The following is a 20,932-nucleotide window of genomic DNA, read 5'->3' on the forward strand; positions in this document are numbered from 1 at the left end:
CCTGTAATCTTAGCTACTCAGGAGGCTGAGATCTGAGGATCATGGTTCAAAGCCAGCCTGGGCAGGAAAGTCTGTGAGACTCTTATCTCCAATTAATCACCAGAAACCATAAGTGGTTAAACATTCTTTTTTTGGGGGGGTCCAGTTGTGGGGGCTGAACTCTGGGCCTGGGCACTGTCCCTCAGCTCTTCAGCTCAAGGCTAGCACTCTACCACTTGAGCCACAGCAACACTTCCGGCTTTTTTTTTTTCTGCTTATGTGGTGCTGAGGAATCAAACCCAGGGCCTCATGCATGCAAGGCAAGCGTTCTACCACTGAGCCACCTTTCCAGCCCATGTGGTTAAAGATTCTATGTGACTAGAATAGAGTTTAAGCAGACAGACTAGCACAATGAACAAATGACTAGAGAGATTTTGTGAGCCAAAATGTCCAGCTGAGACTGCATTCTAAGGATGACAAGAATTATTCAGCAGAGGAATGGTATGACCTGATTCACAATTTCATCCAGATCAACGTTGTGTCTGTGGCTCAGTGGTAGAGTGTCACCTTAAGCTGAAGAGCTGGGGGACAGTGCCCAGGCCCAGAGTTCAAGACCCATGACCAAAAAAAAAAAAAAAAAAATCACATGGAGCTGGTAACTGGAAGGAAGCAGAGGAAGGTGGAAGTATAGTCAGTAGCAACAGAAGCATCCACAGCTCCTCCTGGCATTGGCAGTAGTAGTGTTGACAGGACCAGCAATGCTAGTAGCAGTAGTACTGAGAGGCAGTTGAAGAGTTCCAGAGAGGGCAGGGGACCAGTGGCTCATATCTGTAATCTTAGCTACTCAGAAGGCTGAGATCTGAATATTGTGGTTTGAAGCCACCTCCAGCAGGAGAATCCATGAGACTCTCATCTCCAGTTAGCCACCAAGTGCCAGAAGTAGAGGTGTGGTTCAAGTAGTAGAGCACCAGCTGTTATAAATGAATTCTATCCCAAAAAAGAGAGAAGCCACATTTTGAGAGATTGGATCAGGAGTCTATTAGAAAGCCAGTGTCTGTGAGCAGACACATATCCCCCCCAAAAAAAAAAATTTGCTGCCTTGAAGGCACTCAATACTGTTAGGAACGGAGGGTAGAAAAACAATCTCAACAAATCAGATCAATTCTAATGGAGAGTTGAAGAGGGACCCCATGGCTGGGCAGATCTGGGAACCTATTGTCCAAGTCCCTGTTCATCTATTTCTAGGAATTCAGGCATGCCTGTCACCTGAGAATGGGGGTGGGAATTCACCTCTAAGAGTTTTCAGAAATTCTTCATCATCTGCCAAGATGGCACCAGTAATTAGATCCAATATCAATATTTCACAGCCTTGTGCAAAAAACTGAAGGGACAATACCCAGGCCTTGAGTTCAAACTCCAGCACTGGCACACATACGTTCTCTCTCTCTCTCTCTCTCTCTCTCTCTCTCTCTCTCTCACACACACACACACACACACACACACACACACACACACACAAGTTCCAGGGAAACTGGGTACCAGTAGTTCACACCTGAAATCCTAGATACTCAGGAGACCGAGATCTGAGGATCATGGTTCAAAGCCTGCCTAGGCAGAAAAGTTCCCGTGAGGCTATCTACAATTAACCACTTATAAACCTGTAGTGAGGATATGGTTCAAAGTGGTAGAGCACTAGCCTTCAGCAAAAAGAGCTCAGGTGACCAGGCCCTGAGTTCAAGCCCTATAATTAACAAATCAACACAACAACAAAGCTTCCAATCTGTGTTCCTCGAGCTATAAATTGTAGTTTGAACCTAAGACTTTCCCCTTGCCAAGCAAGTGCTCTACTACTTGAACAATGCTTTATCCCTAATTCTCTGGTTACTGAAGCCTGGAGTGGTCAGGGCCCTAGATTTGAACTTGGATCTGTAAGCTAGATCTGTCAATCCTGAACCTAGACCTTGGGTGCTCAAGGGCCCAGTATTTCCAGTGCTGGAAGAATTCTTGCCTACTCCAAATTCCCATCCAGGTAGAGCAAAAGGATCCCTGTCAACTGAATGGTAACAGTATCTCTTGATGCTATTTTTTTTTTGCCAGTCCTGGGGCTTGAACTTGGCCTAGGCATTGTCTGTAAGCATCTTTTGTTCAAGGCTAGTGCTCTACCACTTGAACTACAACTCCACTTCCAGCTTTTTTAGTATTTAGTAGTTTATTGGAGATAAGAATCTCATGGTGCCTGGCTCCAGTGGCTCACACTGTAATCCTAGCTACTCAGGAGGCTGAGATTGGAGAATCATGGTTTAAGGCCAGCCCAGGCAGGAAAGTCCATGAAACTCTTATTGCCAATCAACTGTCAGAAGACTGGAAGTGGTGCTGTGGCTCAAAGTGGTAGAGCACTAGCCTTGAGCAAAAGAACTCAGGGATAGCACCCAAGTTCCACAACTGACCAAAAAAAAAAAAAAAAAAAGGAATCTCATGGATTTTCCTGCCTGGACTGGCTTTGAGTTGTATGCTGGCCTAGAACTGCTATCCTCAGACTTTGATTCCTTGAGTGGCTAGGATTACAGATGTGAGCTGCCAGAGCCTGGCTCCTCCTGATGCTATTGTAGAGACCTGGGTAAGGGAATATAGGTGAGAAGAGGGGCTGACCACATGACCTGCATCTCCCCTGGGTATTCCCATCACTCTGGACTTCCTTGACTTCAGAGAAGGCAGTCCTAGAAATAAGTGCTTATATCTTCCAGTATGGAACTTGGATACTTTTTTTTTTTTTTGGTCAGTCATGGGGCTTGAACTCTGGCCTTGGGCGCTGTCCCTCAGCTCTTCAGCTCAAGGGGAGTGCTCTACCGCTTGAGCTACAGCACCACTTCCAATTTTCTAGTGCTTTATTGGACATAAGAGTCTCATGGACTTTCCTGCCCGGACTAGCTTTAAACTGAGATCCTGAGATCTCAGCCTCCTGAGTAGCTAGGATTACAGGCATGAGCCACTGGTGCCTGGCTGAACTTTGATACTTTTGATATCAAGACCTGCCTGAAGCCAGCAGGAAAGTGAATGTCCTTAATACCTTCTCTCTTCCTACTGCCCCATTGGACCTAGATAAACATTCATCTGTTGATTGACAGTCCTTGCAGGGGTAGAGTTTAGGTGATTAAGGCAGGAGCTAAATCACAGCTTAAAATATAAACAAGCCACCCTTTGGCCTTCTACATAGTTTTTCTTAATTTCCCAATGGGCTGTACCCAATCTTGTGGTATCAGATTGTTGTTAGTTTGCTTCCTGATGGGGTGGCTCTTTTGGACATCCCAACTCCACCCCTTCCTTCCAAGAGTACAGTCAGTTCCAGTCCAGGCTCCACCTCCCTACAACTTGGGACTCAGAAAGTGTGAACTCAGAGCAGCTCTGCACTCCTGACAGTGCAACCCTGCAAAGCCACTGCTCCCCAACTGGACCGAAGGAGATCACAAGGCAGGATCCTTCCAAATCTGGTGAGTGAGCTCTTCACACACACTCCCTCCCCCAGCCCTACCACCTAGTCTGCCCCAACAGATTCCTTTTTGCTCCCTTGCTGAGGCCTCTATCCTCCCTTGCTCTTTCCCTGCAGATTTTTCCAGAGCAGAAGACAATTCTATTCTCTCGAGTTCCCCTCTGCTCTTCAATTTTGCTCACTTTATCCCAAGATAAAGTCAGTGGATTCACCAGCTGTGTTTGTTTAGAAACAAGCTGGAGCTTGTGTTTTCAAGTGGAATTTCAGGATTAGTTGGCCAGAAATGTTTCCATAAATTAACAGGTAGCCCAAGCAGTTCAAGGCAGGGAACAGGGGCTGGGAAGGTGGCTCAGTTGTAGAGTGCTTGCCTTGCATGCATGAGGTCCTGGGTGCTTAGCCTTGAGCTGAAGAGCTGAGGGACAGTGCCCAGGCCCAGAGTTCAGACCCCATGACAAAAAAAAAAAAAAGAAAGAAAAAAAAAGACAGGAAACAGATGGAAGAAACTCTTGGGTATAGGCTTGAAGCAAAAGTAGGAACTACTAAGAAGTAAAAAGCTGGTCCATAGCTTAGCTATTCAGGAGGCTAAGAGCTGAGGATCACAGTTGGAAGCCAGCCAATAAAGGGCAGTAAAGTCCATGAGACTCTTATTTCCAATTAACTACCTAATAACCAGAAGTAGTGCTGTGGCTCAAAGGGCTAGAGCATTAGCTTTGAGTGGAAAAAACTCAGGAGCACACCCAGGCCCTGATGCAAGCTCCAGGACTGGCCAAAAAAAAAAGTATCTGCTGGAATCTTCTGGAGAGTTGCCAATTTACACTCCCCTCCGCCAAGTACTTCACTTGGCCCCTGCTGTGGTGCTGATTGGGATCAGAGAAAGCTGTGCAGGCAAGCCCAGGTTATGGCAGAAGTGCAGTTCTGAGCAGTTATACCAGTCTTTTCGATCAAGCTCCACCTCCTGTTGGCTTGGGAAGCTTGGCCAAATTGCTCAACCCTTAGATACCTCTGAGTCCAAACCCCAAAGGAAGGGTTCAGGAAATAGTACTGTGACCATTTTAACATAGTGGACTGGGCTTTGTTCCCTGATGCAGCAGCATGGAGCTACTCCCGGACTTCACCCGCCCACCGCTGGTGCATGTGAAGGGAATCCCACTCATCAAGTACTTTGCAGAGGCAACTAAGTTGATGAAGGATTTCCAGGCCTGGCCTGATGATCTGCTCATTAGCACCTACCCCAAGTCTGGTAAGTGGGCAAGCTCGCTCTCTTCTCCCAGGCTGTAGTCCTTACTTTGCTGATCACTTTGCAGGATCAGCTACTCACTCAACACCTTTCCCCCTGATGTTCCTCTTTCCAGGCACCACTTGGGTGAGTGAGATACTGGACATGATCTACCAGGGTGGTGATTTGGAGAAGTGTCGCCGGGCCCCCATCTACATGAGGGTGCCTTTCCTTGAGTTCCAATGTCCAGGCATTCCCTCAGGTGTGTGGAGGGGAGCTGGGAGTGAGTGCCATGGCAGGAAGTGGAACCTGGCCTCAGCTCACTTGACCTTCCCTGCCCACCCTTAGGTCTACAGTCTCTGGAAAACACACCAGCGCCACGCCTGATCAAGACACATCTACCTCTGTCCTTGATCCCCCAGAGCCTGCTGGATCAGAAAGTCAAGGTGAGCGGGCAGGAACGCTGGACACGCCAGCTTTGGTCCTGTTTGGGGAAGGATTCCTCTAGTCCTGTGTCATTGTGAGGACATATGCCTGTCTGTTAAAGACCAGGAAATTGAGACATTCACCTGAGATGTCCAGGTGTTCACAGGACACTGGGGAGCGGGGCGGGGGAGGGGGGGGGAGTAGGACCCAGGTCTGCCTTGTTCCAGTCTGAATGAGGTGTTATTGACGGAACAGATTAGAATGAAATATGCCAGGACTTTGGTATCAAAGTGGGGTTTAAGGCCAGCCTGGTTGTCTCATATCACAGAATCTCAACCAGTCAGTCTCAGCCTGCTACCACACCTAGAGAAAACTTCTAAACTGGATGCTGACAAGGGAAACAGGAAGACAGAATGCAGAGCTAGGACTAGTGGGGGGTGCAGTATGGTGAGGATTTGGGGTATGGGGGTCTGCCCCTGCAGGTTATCTACATTGCTCGCAATGCAAAGGATGTGGCCGTCTCCTATTATCACTTTTACCACATGGCCAAGGTGCACCCTGACCCTGGCACCTGGGACAGCTTCCTGGAGAAATTCATGGATGGGAAAGGTGGGTCTGACTGTGCAGGAAGGAGGGGGCTGGAGCTGAGGGGCAGCAGCTAACACTGAGCCCAGCTGTGTTTATGCCTGTGTTGCTCCCCAGTGTCCTATGGGTCATGGTACCAGCATGTGCAGGAGTGGTGGGAGCTGCAACACACCCACCCTGTTCTGTACCTCTTCTATGAAGACATGAAGGAGGTAAGACCACCTGCTGATGCTTCCTTCCCTGTGGCAGCTGGGGAACAGGAAGCCCAGAGGGATCTACTCAGGGCCTTAGCCCTTGTACCCCAGGATTTCCCTCTTCCCTCTCATGCTGCCCATCAGCTCAGCAGAGGACACTGATGACCCTTATCACCCATGCTCCTGCTTCTCTCTCCGTGATGGGGTACCAGCTGGGGCCCCAGAGATGAAAGACTGTCTCTATCTTCTCCCAGATGGGACATATGGTACTCAGGGCACAATGTCAGGCTAGAAAGGGATTACAGTACTGTCTCAGAAAGATGCCCAGAGTCTTGGAGCTGGGCTTGAGTTCCTCAGTGCAAGTGGGCAGCTCCCGGTACCCTTAGAGCGGGTAGACTTCTGGCGTTTGCCCAAGGTACAATCCAAACCTCCACTGAAGGATCCTTCTGCTACTACAGAACCCCAAAAGAGAGATTCGGAAGATCCTGGAGTTTGTGGGCCGCTCTTTACCTGAGAAGACCATAGACTTAATCGCCCAGCACACATCTTTCAAGGAGATGAAGAAAAACCCTATGGCTAACTATACCACATTACCTTCTGAAATCATGGACCACAACATTTCCGCCTTCATGAGAAAAGGTATGCCCCATCCAGGGTGGGTATTTGGGGAGAACAGATGGTTAATAGCAAGTCTATCCTGGGGGCCTCCTCTTTGGCTGAAACTCCTTCCTCCTTCTGTCCCCATCCAGGGACCACAGGAGACTGGAAAAATACTTTCACTGTGGCCCAGAACGAGCGCTTTGATGCCCACTACGCTGACAAGATGGCGGGCTGCAAGTTCACTTTCCGCTCTGAGATCTGAATGTGTCGTCAGGAGTCACTCCAAAGGAGTTTGACAAAACCTGATCATGACCTCAAGAATAAAATACGATGTGTTCAACACAGAGAGTCTGTTGGAGAGCAAGCGAAAACCTGAGCCATTGAAATCAGACTGGACCCTCTCTCCACTGCAGGCTCCCATCTCCACATGCCCTGCTGGTGGAGGGGAAAGGTGCTGGAAAAGGAAAGCCCTAGGAAACATGGAGTAGGAGGGGGAATATTTATTTGATGATAGGAATCCTTTGTTGCCTTCTCCCTCGGGGATGGCAGTGGCAGGCTCAAGTTTGCAGGCAGCTTCATTTTTTCTTGGGCTCCTTACAAGCCACCACGTACCTCTGGGCCACATTCAGGGGAGGAGAGTAGCCGTCTGCATAGGAGGTATCTTCAAAGAGGACCGAGTAGTCATCCTGGGGCTGGCAGGACACACGCAGGAGTGGGTCGGAGGCATCTAGGCCTGGACAGCCTCCTCCCAGCCCTAAGCTATAGATGGGGAGGGCGAGTGCTCTCACACTTTTCCACTCTGGGAACAAGAAGCCAGTCTCTGTTGCTCCAGAGCTCTTCCTCAGCTACTCCCCAAACAGGGAGTTGAGAGGACAAATGCAGGGAGAAGAGTGGGGAGTGGCGTTGGTGGGGTGGCTCAGTTGGTAGAGCACTAGCCACTGAGTGAAAGTATCAGAGACTGAGTTTGAATCCTGGTCTTGAACCAAAAATAATTACTAAAAAAGGAAAGAGAAGAGCAGGGAAAAGGTGTGTGTGTGGGGGGTGTCACTGCTCCCCAACTCCCAGTGCAGAATTGTAGGAGGGCTGTTGCTGTTAGGATGCTGGGGTAAGGACTCAAGGACAAGCCAGGAGCCACAGTGGGGTCCTGGAGAAAGAAGCAGGACAGGGCTCTGGTGCATGGAAGGCCCCTTGGTGGAGACTGCCTTACCCGCTGAGGGGGCGTGTGGATCAGAGCACGGTAGAAGCAGGTGGTTTGGGGGTACAGTGCCAGCACAAGTTGCTCCTTCTGGAACAAGGCCTCAGGGTCCGTCTCAGGGTTAGCCTTCCACTGGGGCAGTGGGATGATGCGCCTGCGGCTCAGGGTGTGTCTCCTGGAGGGGGGGGAAATGCAAGCCATGGCTCTGGGAGGCTCCCCCCAGTAGCCTGCTTTCCCCTCCCTTTTCCCCTGGACACTCACTCTTTGCCTTCTTCATCAATGTCATCCACCTCGTACCTGTGGGTGACAAAAGGAGACGCCTGAAGCAGTGTAGAGTGTGGGGAAGCGGCTGTGGGGAGGCCAGACAGCTGGCGGTCCACTCACTTGTTGGTGGCATGGCTGTAACTGACCACCTCGGCCAGGATCCACTGCTCATCGCCATCCACAGCCTTCACCCGAGCAGCCACCTTGTCTCCGGGCTTGGCCACATAGTCCCCTGAGGCTGGAATGGCACCACAGAGGGGCGGAGGCCTACAAGAGGAGGCAGGGTCAGTCCAGCTCCTGGACACCAGCCATCCCTGGGCGGCTCCCAGGCTCACTTGTCACCAGGCTTCCCAATCCACAAGGGCAGGGTCATGGCTGACTGCTGCAGCAGTGTCATCAGCACCCCTCTGCGCATGGTCTTCCGGGGTGGCTCTGAGTCGTTGTACAGACCTGCGATCTTGGCCGCTGTGGGAAGGAAGGGGCCCGAGGCTCCTGAGTGGTACTGTGCCAGTGCCACCTCCCCGCTTGGCAGTGGGCCCAACCACATGCGCATCCCTTCCACTAGGTGGCTGGGGTTGGGGAGAGGCAAACTAAACTTCTAAGAAGTCAGGATGGCAGTCATTCTCTTTAGAAACAAGTAGAAAGGTATGAAGTGGGGGTTCAGAGGGGCTGGTCATAAACTTAGGTACTTGCGCTCAGGCTGGGTCAGTGGGAAATCTCATGGAGTGGGACCCCTCTGCAAACTTTTCTATGACTATATAGGAATTATGCAGAAGTTGAAAAACAAAATACCCAACATGGACCCTTGGTCTCAACACACCCCTCACTACCTCAAAACAAAATAGCATGTGGTCACCACACTGGGGATGAGGAGGGCAAGAAAAAGGAAGGAGGGGCTGGGAAGGCGGCTCAGTGGTAGAGAGCTTGCCTTGCAAGCCTGAGGCCCTGGGTTCGATTCCTCAGCACCACATAAGCAAAAAGAAAAAAGCCAGAAGTGGCCCTGTGTAGCTCAAGTGGTAGAGCGCTAGCCTTGAGCTGAAGAGCTGAGGGACAGCACCCAGGCCCAGAGTTCAGGCCCCACAACTGGACCCCCCCAAAAAAAGGAAGGAAAGCCTGTGTCTGAGAGACTCTGGAAGCCAGTACACTACCTAAACCAGCCAGGTCTCACACCATGACAGTAGGCAGGTGTAGTTACCAAGAAGGCTATGGCCAGAGCCTAGAGAAGGTGACAGGGTGACAGGTTGGGTAGAGTCATCTCTGTCTGTGGGGAGAACGACTCTCCTTGGCCTGTTTCAGAGGTGAGACTGCTGTGTGCAGCCCTCTCTCCTCCCTGAACATCCTTCTCACTTACCAATCCGCCTCTCTTCCAATAGAGACTTGATCTCAGCAATCTTGTCCAGTGCTTTGCGGAGGATGCTGAGGGCAGAGAAGCAAGAAAGGAGGCGGGTGAAGCACTTGGCAATGAGCTCCCTTCTCTGCTTAGAGCAGAGCTCTTGAAGCCAGCTCTGCTAGAAGCCACTGACATTAAGTGGAGTGGGACGCTGCAGAAAGATGACCCATGTGTATATATGTCACAGTGACCCACAGTAATGGAGATGGAAACTCCTTTGTCTACTGGCATTTTCATGTCTGAGTGGAACACATCACGTGCCTGTGGTGATGCTTGGGGAGACAATCCCACTGTGATAGCCTGTCAGAAAATGGAGACCATGCAGCCACGTACAGCACACTGCACTTGACCATAACAATAACCACAGTGCCATTGCTATAGGACTCCTTATATTGCACTTCAGGCTATTTTTTTTTTTTTTTTTTGTCGGTTGTGGGGCTTGACTCTGGGCCTGGGCGCTGTCCCTCAGCTCTTCAGCTCAAGGCGAGCGCTCTACCACTTGAGCTACAGCGCCACTTCCGGTTTTCTGGTGGTTAATTGGAGATAGGAGTCTCACGGTCTCTCCTGCCCGGGCTGGCTTTGAACCGGGATCCTCAGATCTCAGCCTCCTGAGTAGCTAGGTTTACAGGCGTGAGCCACCAGCGCCCGGCTTCAGCCCAGAAACGTTTAAGATTCAAAAAAGTATAATTTTAGCAAGAACTGCAAAGTGGGCCCTGCAATTACCAGATGAGCTTTTTACAAGCTTACCTCTGGGCAAGTTAGAGCCAGAGCCAGCACACATCAAACCAGATCCAGAATATTTTTGCTTGGCTAGCCGTGAGTCTAGAAAAGGAAAGCTCACTTTTTCACTCTCAAATGAAGAGCCAGGAGTGTGGTTCATGGTAGAGCACTTGCCTAATATTTTGACCTCAGGTTTTATATCCCTGGCTGCTCTCCGCCTCCCCCCCCATCTCTGTCTCTGACACACACACACACACACACACACACACACACACACACACACACACACACACACACACACACACACACACACACACACACACACACACACACACACACACACACACACACACACACACACACACACACACACACACACACACACACACACACACACCTTGAGTCACTATGTCTTACTCAAACCATTGCAGCCCAGGTGAATGAAAAAGGGTTAAATTTAGGCCAAATGGTAGGGAGGTCTGCAAATTAAAGTGAGCTGGAAGACACTGCCCATCAGAATCTCCTGTCTCTGTGAGTTGGCACTATTCTATTCTGCACCAGCCTGCCACAGGGAGCCCCATCAGACCTTTGTCTAAGGGGGAAACCTTGGAATTCTGAACTTTCTTTCCACCAACTGGCCCACTCATCTGATCTTAAAGCTACTCTGAACCCATCTTGGTTCTTCATATCATGCGTACTGTCCTGTCCACCTCTAATAGCATCACAGCCCTGGGCTCTTAACTGTCCCAGAACCGCATCCAGACCAGTCTTTTTCTTTGTTGCTTTGAATTTTCACTGGCTTCCCATGACCTCCAGGATTAGGCTGAGATATAGGGGACCATTAGGTTCTGCCCTAGTCATGCTGGTCTGCTTCTCATCCCCCTAAAGCAACATGCTCTTCAGACTCTCTCTCTCTTGCCAGTCCTGGGGCTTGGACTCAGTGCCTGGCACTATCCTGAGCTTCTTCTGCTCAAAGCTAGCACGCTACCACTTGAGCCAGTGTCATTTCTGGCTTTTTCTGTGTATGTGGCACTGAGGAATTGAATCCAGGGCTTCATGCATGCTAGGCAAACACTCTACCACTAAGTCTTCAGACTTTCTCTGGCTTTTTCCCACTGTCTTGCTGCCTGGACTGCCTTCCTCATCTGCCTGATTCCCAGCTTACAGCCCAGATCAAGTTCTTCCTATTCTCTGAGCCCTTTCCAGATCCATCTCTGTTATAGGCCAACTATGCTATCCTGCAACTGTTTACCTAGGATGTATCTCCTCTCTGAATTGTGCTTTTGAAGGCAAAGTCCTCTCTAGTCTCATGACGTCTATGGGGATGGCCCAGTGCCACAGCTAGATAAGCACCAGCCAAGCCCTAAAAGAATGGCCATGGGGTCTTTTGCAATGCTTACTTAGTGTGCTGACCTCGGAACCCATGGCTGAAGCCTCTGAATGCAGTTATTACATTCTCCTCCTCTTCCCCCTCCCCTTCCTTTTCCCTCCTCCTCCTCCTCTTCTTCTTCTTCTTCTTTTCTTTTTGCTTATGTGGTGCTGAGGAGTCAAACCCAGGGCCTCAGGCATGCAAGGCAAGCACTCTACCACTGAGCCACTTCCCAGCCCCCCCCCTTTTTTTTTTTTTTGGCAGTCGTGGGGCTTAGGCACTATCCCTGAGCTTCTTTTGCTCAAGGCTAGCACTCTGCCACCTCAACCATAGCACCACTTCTAGCTTTTTCTGTTTATATGATACTGAGAAACTGAACACAGGGATTCGTGCATGCTAGGCAAGCATTCTACCGCTAAGCCACATTCCCAGCCCCTTAGTTATTACACTCCTAACTGCAGTTGCCATTCTTAGTGTCATAAAATAAATTCCTTGGGTATAACAGTTATTACAAAGTAAATAGATAAAACAGGTAAGGAGCTGGGCACCAGTGGCTCATGCCTGTAATCCTAGCTATTCAGGAGGCTGAGATCTAAGGATCATGGTTCAAAGCCAGCCTGGGCAGGAAAGTCTGTGAGACTCTTATCCTCAAAACCAGAAAACAGGAAGTGGTGCTGGCTGAAAGTGGTAGAGTGCTACCCTTGAGTGAAAAAATTCAGGGATAGCACTCAGGCACTGAGTTCAAGCCCCAAGACCAACCAAAACCATCCAACTAAACAGGTAAGGCTTACATAATAGCAGTAATAACTAAACTCATCCTAATCCTCTGATATATATTATATAAAACAAATGAGTATCCTATGGCAAAGCACTATTATATCACCTAGTAGGGTATTAAAGTCTATAGTCACAAACATGGACTTTGGGTTTAAAATTGTGCTTCATGGCTAGGAACCAGTGGCTTACACCATCAATCCTAGCTACCCAGAGAAGGCTGACATGTGAAGAATTGCAGTTGGAGGTCAGTCTTGCCAGAAAAATTTGCTAGACTCCATCTCCAAAATACCCAACAAAAGCAGGGCTGGAGGTGTGGCTGAAGTGATAAAGCACTAGCTTAGTGAGTGTAAGGCCAAGTTCAAACAACCACAACAAAAAAATTAGGTATTCCCAGTAGTTCTATGGCTTTTTGCAGATTTTATAACCCCTGTGGGCTTCAGTTTATGACTGAAAAACTGGGGACAATACTACAAAGTATCTAAAAAAAAAGTGCCGTGAGGATTAAAGGAAGTAAATGTGAAAAGCACATGGAGTGGTACCAGTCACAGTGTGCCACACAGTGGTCACTATTACCATCACTGGGCCTCCCGGCAGAGGATGGTCAGAAGAGGTTATGGAAGACCGGATTTTGGCATTTCCTTGCATTCTCCATTTTCTGGTCATAAAAGTGTACTTATTATTCTTATTTTCAAAAGGAGACAACTGAGTTTCAGAGCAAGTAACAGTCCCAGGTCACGTGACTAGTGAATAGTTACGCAACACCTGGCATCTGCAAAGCAGCTGACAGGAGCAGGGAGCAGGGAGCAGGGAGGGAGCGAGGGGGCTGTCTTCTCCACAGCTGAAGAGGCCAGCTGGGCTGGGCATGGGTCACAGGCAGGGAAGGCTGTAGGCGGTACTTACTTGCACTCAGCCTCAGCATCAGCCTTGGCAGTTGTGTAGAGGCCACGCAGCTTTGTCCGGAAATAAGGAGAAACTGTGGAGTAAGCACAGGGTAAGGAGGCTGGGCAAAGGGAGGCAACAGCAATGCACATGGTTTATGGGACACTAGGATCAGCCTCGGGAGAGCAGAGGCCAGAGCTTAAACTGTGGTCTTTGTGGACTGTTTTCTTTTTTTGTGTCCTAGTCCTGGGGCTTGAACTCAGGGCCTGGGCACTGTCTCTCAAGGCTAGCACTCTACCACTTGAGCCACAGCTCCACTTCTGGCTTTTTTGGGTGCTTCCTTGGGGATGAGAGTTTCACAGGACTTTCCTGCTAGGGCTGCCTTTGAAACTCAATCCTCAGATTTCAGCCTCCTGAGCAGCTATGATTACAGGCGTGAACTACCAGCACCTGGCTTGAGGAGAGCATTTCCATAACACTACATGTACAGTAATGTTTGTTAGCATAAAGACAAAGGTTGAGAGCAGGAGAGCAGAGGGATGTGAGCACCTGTGGGCCCTGGGTGCATGCAAGGGCAGCTGGAGGGCAGCTCTGCCCCAGGAAACCCTGGCTGGCTGGGCAGCGGTTCATACCAAGGGCAAATTTCCCTAGATACAGCCTTGCTTTGCTGCCTTCCCAGTCCTCATGGAGGGATTCTGAGGTTTTTTGGTGCTGAGCAATATGTGTTCAGTTTCCTGTCACTACTGAAGGACACACTGTTCCTCTGGCCTCAGGAACAGTTCATTTGGAAGTATGCAAACAAACATGCAAGTCTCCTTTGGGAATAGGTTTGGCTTACCCCTCCTTTCTGTGTCCAGATACTCACTCTTTTTTTTTTTTTTGGTTGTTCATGGGGCTTGAACTCTGGGCCTGGGCACTGTCCCTCAGCTCTTTAGCTCAAGGCTAGTGCTCTGCCACTTGAGCCACAGTGCCACTTCCAGTTTTCTGGTGGTTCACTGGAGAGAAGAGTTTCATGGACTTTCCTGCCTGGGTTGGCTTTGAACTTGATCCTTAGATCTCAGCCTCCTGAGTAGCTAGGATTACAGGCGTGAGCCACCGGCGGCCAGCATCTTTCTTTTTTCTTTTTTTTGGCTAGTCCTGGGACTTAAACTCTGGGCCTGAGCACTGTCCTTGAGCTTCTTTTGCTCAAGGCTAGCATTCTACCACTTGAGCCACAGCACCACTTCTGGCTTTTTCTGTTTATGTGGTACTGAGGAAATCGATCTCAGGGCAAGCACTCTACCACTAAGCCACATTCCCAGCCCTCTTTTCTTTTCTTTTTTTTTTTTAGGTCTAAGACTGGGTCTTGACCTTGGTACCTGCTGGTTTTGTTCATTGGCTAGTACTCTACCAACTGAGCCACACCTCCAACCCCTGACACTCACTCTTGTTCTCCGTCTGCATCCGCTCATGGGTCTTCTGAATGTTTACTAAGTTGTGCTCACTCCGTGAACGCTCCTCCTGTGAGGGAGATGAAGAGTATGTGAGGTGCTGGGAATGTGGCTTAGTGGTAGAGTGTTTGCCTAGAATGCATGAAGCCCTGGATTTGATTGCCCAGTACCACATAAACAGAAAAAGCCAGAAGTGGTGCTGTGCCTCAAGTGGTAGAGCCACACAGTACCACAATAAATAAATATAAATAAATAAAATTATTCCTTTCACCATTCTCATAGAATTTTTAAGGGATTGAAGAATAGTTTGTAAGTGAGATACATGGCAGAAGGGTATCAGGTAACTGGATCCTGAATGAGCAGGAAGGGACAGGGCTGTATGTGGAGATTGCTAAACTGGTACTGCTGCTAGTAATCTAGATCAGCACAGCAGCCAAACCTAACATTCTTCCTGAGAAAAGAGTAGGAGTAAAAGCTACTGACCAATAGAAAGGAGGACTGTAGTCAAGAGGAAGAATGGGTTATGTAATTAGGGGAATCTAGTATCAAGACCTTGAGAGAAGCCAAAAGCAAGAGAATAACTGGCATTCCTTAGTTATATTAGATCCTTGGATGCTTGCCAAGACTATGTCTGGCTTTGAAAGCTGTTAAGATCACAGTCACCTACAACCCTGAGTGGCTTCCTTGAGAGATATAATGTTAGATAAGGTGATAATAGCCACAGTGCCACTTCTGACTTTTTCTGTGTATGTGGTACTGAGGAATGGAACCCAGGGCTTCTTGCATGCTAGGCAAGCACTCTACCACCGAGCTACACTCCCAATGCCACCCCCCACAACCCTTGATCTTTTTTGTCCTTAAAATTTTATTAACTACTTTAAGAAAAGTTTTCAATTTACAAAAATTGAATAGCTACTGGAGAGTCCCAATGTACCAGTTCTCCTCTGTGCAGTTCCCCCCTTTATTCACATCTTGAGTTCCTGTGGTAAACTTTTTTTTTGGGGGGGGGTGGGTAGGGGGGTTGGTCAGGGGGCTTGAACTCTGGGCCTGGGCGCTGTCCCTCAGCTCTTCAGTTCAAGGCTAGTGCTCTACCACTTCAGCCACAGTGCCGCTTCTGACCTTTTCTGCTTATGTAGTGCTGAGGAACCCAGGGCCTCCTGCATACAAGGCAAGCTACCTTCCCCGCCCCTCCTGCAGTAAACTTTTTAAGTTTTGTGGTGGTATCAGAATTTGAATTCAGAGCCTTGAGCTCTCTCTTGGCTTTTTCTGCTCAAAGCTGACACTCTACCATTTTCATTTCTGGATTTTTGCTGGCTAACTGGAGAAAAAGCCTCTTGGGTTTGTCTGCGTGGGCTGGCTTTGAACCAAGATCCTCAGATCTCGGACCCCTGAGAGTAGCTAGGATTACAGGCATGAGCCATCAGTGCCTGGCTAGTGTGATTTATTTTATAGCTGATGAACTAATACTGATTCACTATGGCCAAACAAAGGTGGTAGTTTACAACAAGTTTTTTTTTTATTTTTCATGTTATACAGTCTGAGGGGTTTTGGCAAATACTTCATGTACCTAACCCTCATATGTCTGTACCAGTACAGTAGCATTCAGAATAGCTGCACCTTCCTAATCATCCTCTAGTCTCCAGCTATTCATCCTCCTATCTCACCCGCCCATCCATCCCATTCATCCTCACACTCTGGCAATAACCTAGTTTTGCTTTTTTTTTTGCTACTTAGGAAGCTGAGATCTGAGGATTGTGAATGGAAGCTGGTCTAATTGGAGAGTCTTTTTTTTTTAATTTTTAAAAATTTTTAAAATTTTTTATTTTTATTTTTTTTGTCGGCTGTGGGGCTTGAACTCTGGGCCTGGGCACTGCCCCTCAGCTCTTCAGTTCAAGGCTAGAGCTCTACCACTTGAGCCACAGCGCCACTTCCAGCTTTTTCTGTTTATGTGACGTTGAAGAATCGAACCCAGGGCATCATGCATAGGAGGCAAGCACTCTACCACTGAGCCACCTTCCCAGTGCCTTAGTGGACATTCTTATCTCCAATTAAACACCAAAAAGTTGGAAATAGAGCTCTGGCTCAAGTGACAGAGTGCTGTCTCAGGGACAGGACCTAAGTCCTGAATTCAAGCCTCAGGACTGATCCCCACCTCCCCCCACATACACCAAAAAATAAAAAATAAAAATAAAAAAATAGAAGAAGAAGAAGCTGGAATAGATCCCGTGCACAATAGGAAATCCAACAGGAAAAGCAGTCACTCCCAAGATTCCCTTCCCCTCATCTTCATTACATCACCTTAGCTTCTTCTTGACCATCTCCAAACACAAGCCTCCCACAGCTCAGTATCACAGCTCATTTTTCCCTCTAGGAGGGACATGTGGCTTTTTTCTTTCTTTTTTTCTTTTTCTTTTTTTGTCAGTCATGGGGCCTGAACTCTGGGCCTGGGCACTGTCCCTCAGCTCTTCAGCTTAAGGCTAGCGCTCTACCACTTGAGCCACAGCACCACTTCCGGCTTTTTCTGTTTATGTAGTGCTGAGGAATTGAACCCAGGGCCTCTGTATGCAAGGCAAGCGCTCTACCACTGAGCCACCTTCCCAGCCAGATGTGACTTTTTTCTTACCTGAGTTTGCTTGATCAGCTGATGGAGCTCTGTAAGAAGTTCTGCAATTCGTGAATCAGCAGAAACAAGGGCCATAGTATATGTGAGGTGCCTGATGAAGAGGAAGAACAGAACAGAACTCTGTTAAGGACTACTGTGGGTTGAATTGCATCCCTTCAGAGGACAGGTTGAATGTGATCATATTTGAATGTAGGATCAGAACTGGAGGTATAGTTCCAGTAGTAGAGCGCCAGCCTTAAATAATTAAAGCCAAATGAGGGCTGGGAATGTGGCTTAGTGGGAGAGTACTTGCCTAGCATTCATGACGCCCTAGGTTCAGTACAACATAAATAGAAAAAGCTGGAAGTGGCACTGTGGCTCAAGTGGCAGAGTGCTTGCTTGAGTGAGAGAGCTTAGGGACAGTGTCCAGACCCTGAGTGCAAGCTCCAGGACTGGCCAAGAAAAAAAAAAGTGCCAAATGAGAGTCTAAAGCTTTGAATTCAGGTCCCCATATGTGCGTGCACACACACATGCACACCACCCCCATAAACTTCTGAAAATACGATCGTTGCAGATGTAATTAAGATGTTAAGAGGAGGTCATATCAAACAAAGTAGGGTGGACCTTCAGTCTAGGGTAACCAGTGTCCTAATTTAATGAGAGGAAAAGAGGGCTGGAAGAATGGCACAAACATTGCAGCCTTACAAGTGCAAGGTACTGAATGTAATCCCTAGTACCGGAAAAAAAAAAAGGAAAATACACAAGAGACACATACAAGCATGTGGCCCGAGAGGCAGAAGAGACTGGAATTATGTAAGGAATTCCAAAGATTAAAGGCAACTACCCAACCAGCTGGGAAGGCCATGGAACTTACATTCCTTGGGAGCCCTATGAAGAAACAAGCCCAGGTTTTCAAAACTCTTTTTGTTGTTATTGTTGGTTGTGGGGCTTGAACTCTGGGCCTGGCACTGTCCTTCAGCTCTTCAGCTCAAGGCTAACACTCTACCACTTGAGCCACAGCACCACTTCTGGTTTTCTGGTGGTTAATTGGAGATAAGAGTCTCACGGACTTTTCCTGTCCCAGATGGCTTTGAACTGCAATCCTCAGATCTCAGCCTCCTGAGTAGCTAGGATTACAGTCATGAGCCACCAGTACCCAGCTATCAAAACGCTTAAAAGATAAAAACAAAAACAGCTGATGTCTTGATTTGGGTATTGGGCCTTCAGAACTTTGAGGATTTGTACTTTGTGTCATTTACTATGGTAGCCCTAATAAACTGAAATACTGGCAAGTTTTCCTGGAAGTATACTCCACTCCAAGGGTATGTGCATACTCACTCTGAACAAGCAAGCCAAGGAGTATTTATTGAGTGCCTTCTGAAGGAAGTTCTGTTGCTAATAGCCTGACATTTTATTTTTCAGTCACCTTGGTTATCATTTTGGAGTTTCAAAATAAAACTTTTTCTTTTAGTACTGAATGAAACCTAAGACCTTGCACATGTAGGCAAGTGTTCTACTGCTGAGCTATATGCCCAGCCTTTTTAATTAATTAATTAATATTGCCAGTCCTGGGACCTGAACTCAGGGCCTAGGCATTGTCTCTGAGGTTGTTTTTGTTGTTGTTGTTGTTTTTGTTTTCTCAATGCTAGCACTCTATCACTTGAGCACTTAGTGCTAATTCTTGCTTCATCTGTTTATGTGGTACTGAGGAATCAAACCCAGGGCTTCACGCATGCTAGCAAGTACTCTACCACTAAGCCACATTACCAGCCCTAATTTTCTTGACATAAGGTTGCAATGAGTTGATCAAGCAGGCCTCAAACTTGTGATATTTCTGCCTTAACATCCTGAAATCATATGCTTCCATGTTTGACTTCAAATAAGCCTTTATATGAAGACCCTGTCCAAATATTAAAGAACTTATTTTCCTTACTGTAGAGGTAACAGCAACTAACTATTGATAAATATCTTGTTGCTGGGAATAGGTGATTCACACCTGTAACCCTAACTACTCAAGAGGCTGAGATCTGAGAATTATGGTTCAAAGTCACCCAGATATGAAAGCATATGAGACTCTTACCTACAAGCCATCTAAAAACTAGAAGTAGAGTTGTTGCTCAAGTAAAAGCATGTGAACCTTGAGCAGAAAGGCTAAGGGTCAGTGCCAAAGTCCTGAGTTCAAACCCCTTTACCAGCACAGAATTAAAGGAATAAATAAGTAAATCAAACAAATAACACCTTCAAGGCATTGCTTCATATCCTGGAACTTTTTTTTTTTTTTTGGTCTGGTCGTGGGGCCTGAACTCTGGGCCTGGGCACTGTCCCTCAGCTCTTCAGCTCAAGGCTAGCGCTGTACCACTTGAGCCACAGCGCCACTTCCGGCTTTTTTCCTTTTGCTTATGTGGTGCTGAGGAATTGAACCTAGGGCCTCAGGCATGCAAGGCAAGAGCTCTACCACTGAGCCATCTTCCCAGCCCTTCTGGAGCTCTTTAGCAGCTCTCTTCTACTAACCCTACCTTATGAAAATATACATTGAGTTATACCAGGCCCTCCATCCCAAACAAAATGGGACATTCCCCCACCCCAACTTTCTTGTCTCACAATATCTAAATCAAATGGCAGCTGTCAAATGAACAACACATCCACAGAAGTACTTGTCAATAAAGTACTTGTACAAAGAGAACATGGTAATATATATACAGCACACTAGGGTAAAACCACAAAACTGCTCAATAGAGAGCCATTATTGTCTATGGGAGCCTGGCTATCCTGGGTCCCTCCCATCTACCCCAATGTCAAATGTAATAGCAAGTTCTGGAAATGCCCTAAGTCCTGTCTGTATACAAACGTCTTGATTTTTTTTCCAAGTAGGTAGTCTTGTCCAGGACCTGCCTGGAGTGCGTTGGATAGGGAAAGGTATTTCAAAGTACAGGCTGCTGAAAAATGGAGCAAACAGATGAAGAAAAGTTGGCTGGAGAAAACGAGAATGAAACGGTTCTTAACATGGACACGCTTAAGCACATCTTAAATCCCAGCTTGTGGCAGGCTGAGGTATAGGATTGTGAGTTCGTGGCCCACCAGGGCTACATAACGAGGCTTTGTCGAAAGAGAAAAAAGAAGAGCACATTTTGGGAGACATCTTTAGGTACAAAATGCTGGTTTTCATGGACATTCATCATTCCAGATCACTCACCAGGTGAATTTCTCCAAAAGTAGCAGGCTGAGTTGGAGATGACAAGAGTAGGACCCCGCCCCCAAGGCCCCGCCCCCTCCAGGCCCCGCCCCCACGTCGCTGCGCACGCGCCGCCCTCCAGGCCGCCTCAGCGAGGCCGAGAACCCAGCGCTAAAGGAGAGTCTCGTCGTGGTTCTCGCGCTTCCCCGGAGGTCCCAGGCCGCGGCCCGACCCCGCCTACCGAGTCTCGGGCGAAACAAGCCACGTCGCGCTGGAAACTACGACGGCGGGAGCAGGCGCGTCCCTCGAACGCTTTCCCAGAGTCTGAGGATGGTTACGCACTGGCGTTCGAAGATTGGCGGCACGTCGAGAACCACACACGCTTTTTTTCCCCCCTTTTAAGAGCTCGGGCCAAAGCGATGAAAGGCTCTGCGCATGTGTGGTCCTCCCTCCGTGACGTGCCGCAATGCCCCCTGGGAAATGTAGTTTTTGTGTTGACACCTTGTTCCCTACACGGATGCACTTTGATTTAACAAAGCATAGGTTGCATAGGTTTCCTACCCACCCCCCGACCCCAGTGCTTTCCCTTACTCTTCAAAGCTTCTACATAAAGCAGACAAATTGAAAAGCGAGCATAGAGTTTTTGG

General features: G+C 48.2%; 2 protein-coding genes across 4 annotated transcripts; one reads left to right on the plus strand and one right to left on the minus strand.

Annotated features, from left to right (window-relative positions):
• The first annotated feature begins 3,334 nt into the window (after positions 1-3,334).
• Positions 3,335-6,827, plus strand: LOC138815010 (sulfotransferase 1A1-like). Of its 2 annotated transcripts, none has more exons than XM_070004214.1 (8): positions 3,335-3,467; positions 4,558-4,706; positions 4,819-4,944; positions 5,031-5,128; positions 5,591-5,717; positions 5,811-5,905; positions 6,346-6,526; positions 6,637-6,827. In XM_070004214.1, the coding sequence occupies exons 2-8, from the start codon at positions 4,559-4,561 to the stop codon at positions 6,747-6,749; spliced, it is 888 nt and encodes a 295-aa protein (XP_069860315.1). In that variant the 5' UTR covers positions 3,335-3,467; position 4,558; the 3' UTR covers positions 6,750-6,827. The 2 variants fall into 2 exon arrangements, with proteins under 2 accessions (XP_069860315.1, XP_069860314.1); XM_070004213.1 differs by having other exon boundaries at positions 3,336-3,467; positions 4,555-4,706.
• Positions 6,828-6,972: 145 nt separating this feature from the next.
• LOC138815011 (SAGA-associated factor 29) lies at positions 6,973-20,609 on the minus strand. 2 transcript variants are annotated; one of them, XM_070004215.1, is made up of 10 exons: positions 20,527-20,609; positions 17,135-17,225; positions 14,506-14,581; positions 13,103-13,175; positions 9,298-9,362; positions 8,282-8,411; positions 8,067-8,213; positions 7,944-7,979; positions 7,695-7,857; positions 6,973-7,179 (listed from the first exon to the last, which is right to left on the minus strand). In XM_070004215.1, the coding sequence occupies exons 2-10, from the start codon at positions 17,207-17,209 to the stop codon at positions 7,063-7,065; spliced, it is 882 nt and encodes a 293-aa protein (XP_069860316.1). In that variant the 5' UTR covers positions 17,210-17,225; positions 20,527-20,609; the 3' UTR covers positions 6,973-7,062. The 2 variants fall into 2 exon arrangements, with proteins under 2 accessions (XP_069860316.1, XP_069860317.1); XM_070004216.1 differs by lacking the exon at positions 20,527-20,609 and adding an exon at positions 20,307-20,338.
• Positions 20,610-20,932: the final 323 nt, after the last annotated feature.

This window comes from Dipodomys merriami, unplaced genomic scaffold (assembly GCF_024711535.1).
Source record: "Dipodomys merriami isolate MVZ:Mamm:240054 unplaced genomic scaffold, mDipMer1.0.p SCAF_62, whole genome shotgun sequence".
NCBI classification, from domain to species: domain Eukaryota; kingdom Metazoa; phylum Chordata; class Mammalia; order Rodentia; family Heteromyidae; genus Dipodomys; species Dipodomys merriami.

Coding starts and splice junctions, on each gene's coding strand:
- LOC138815010 (XM_070004214.1), top strand. CDS start 4,559: ATGGAGCTACTCCCGGACTTCACCCGCCCACCGCTGGTGCATGTGAAG. Junction 4,707..4,818: donor TAGCACCTACCCCAAGTCTG/GTAAGTGGGCAA, acceptor TCCTCTTTCCAG/GCACCACTTGGGTGAGTGAG. Junction 5,129..5,590: donor TGCTGGATCAGAAAGTCAAG/GTGAGCGGGCAG, acceptor CTGCCCCTGCAG/GTTATCTACATTGCTCGCAA.
- LOC138815011 (XM_070004215.1), bottom strand. CDS start 17,209: ATGGCCCTTGTTTCTGCTGATTCACGAATTGCAGAACTTCTTACAGAG. Junction 7,980..8,066: donor TACAGCCATGCCACCAACAA/GTGAGTGGACCG, acceptor TGTCACCCACAG/GTACGAGGTGGATGACATTG. Junction 7,858..7,943: donor ATTGATGAAGAAGGCAAAGA/GTGAGTGTCCAG, acceptor CCCCCCCTCCAG/GAGACACACCCTGAGCCGCA.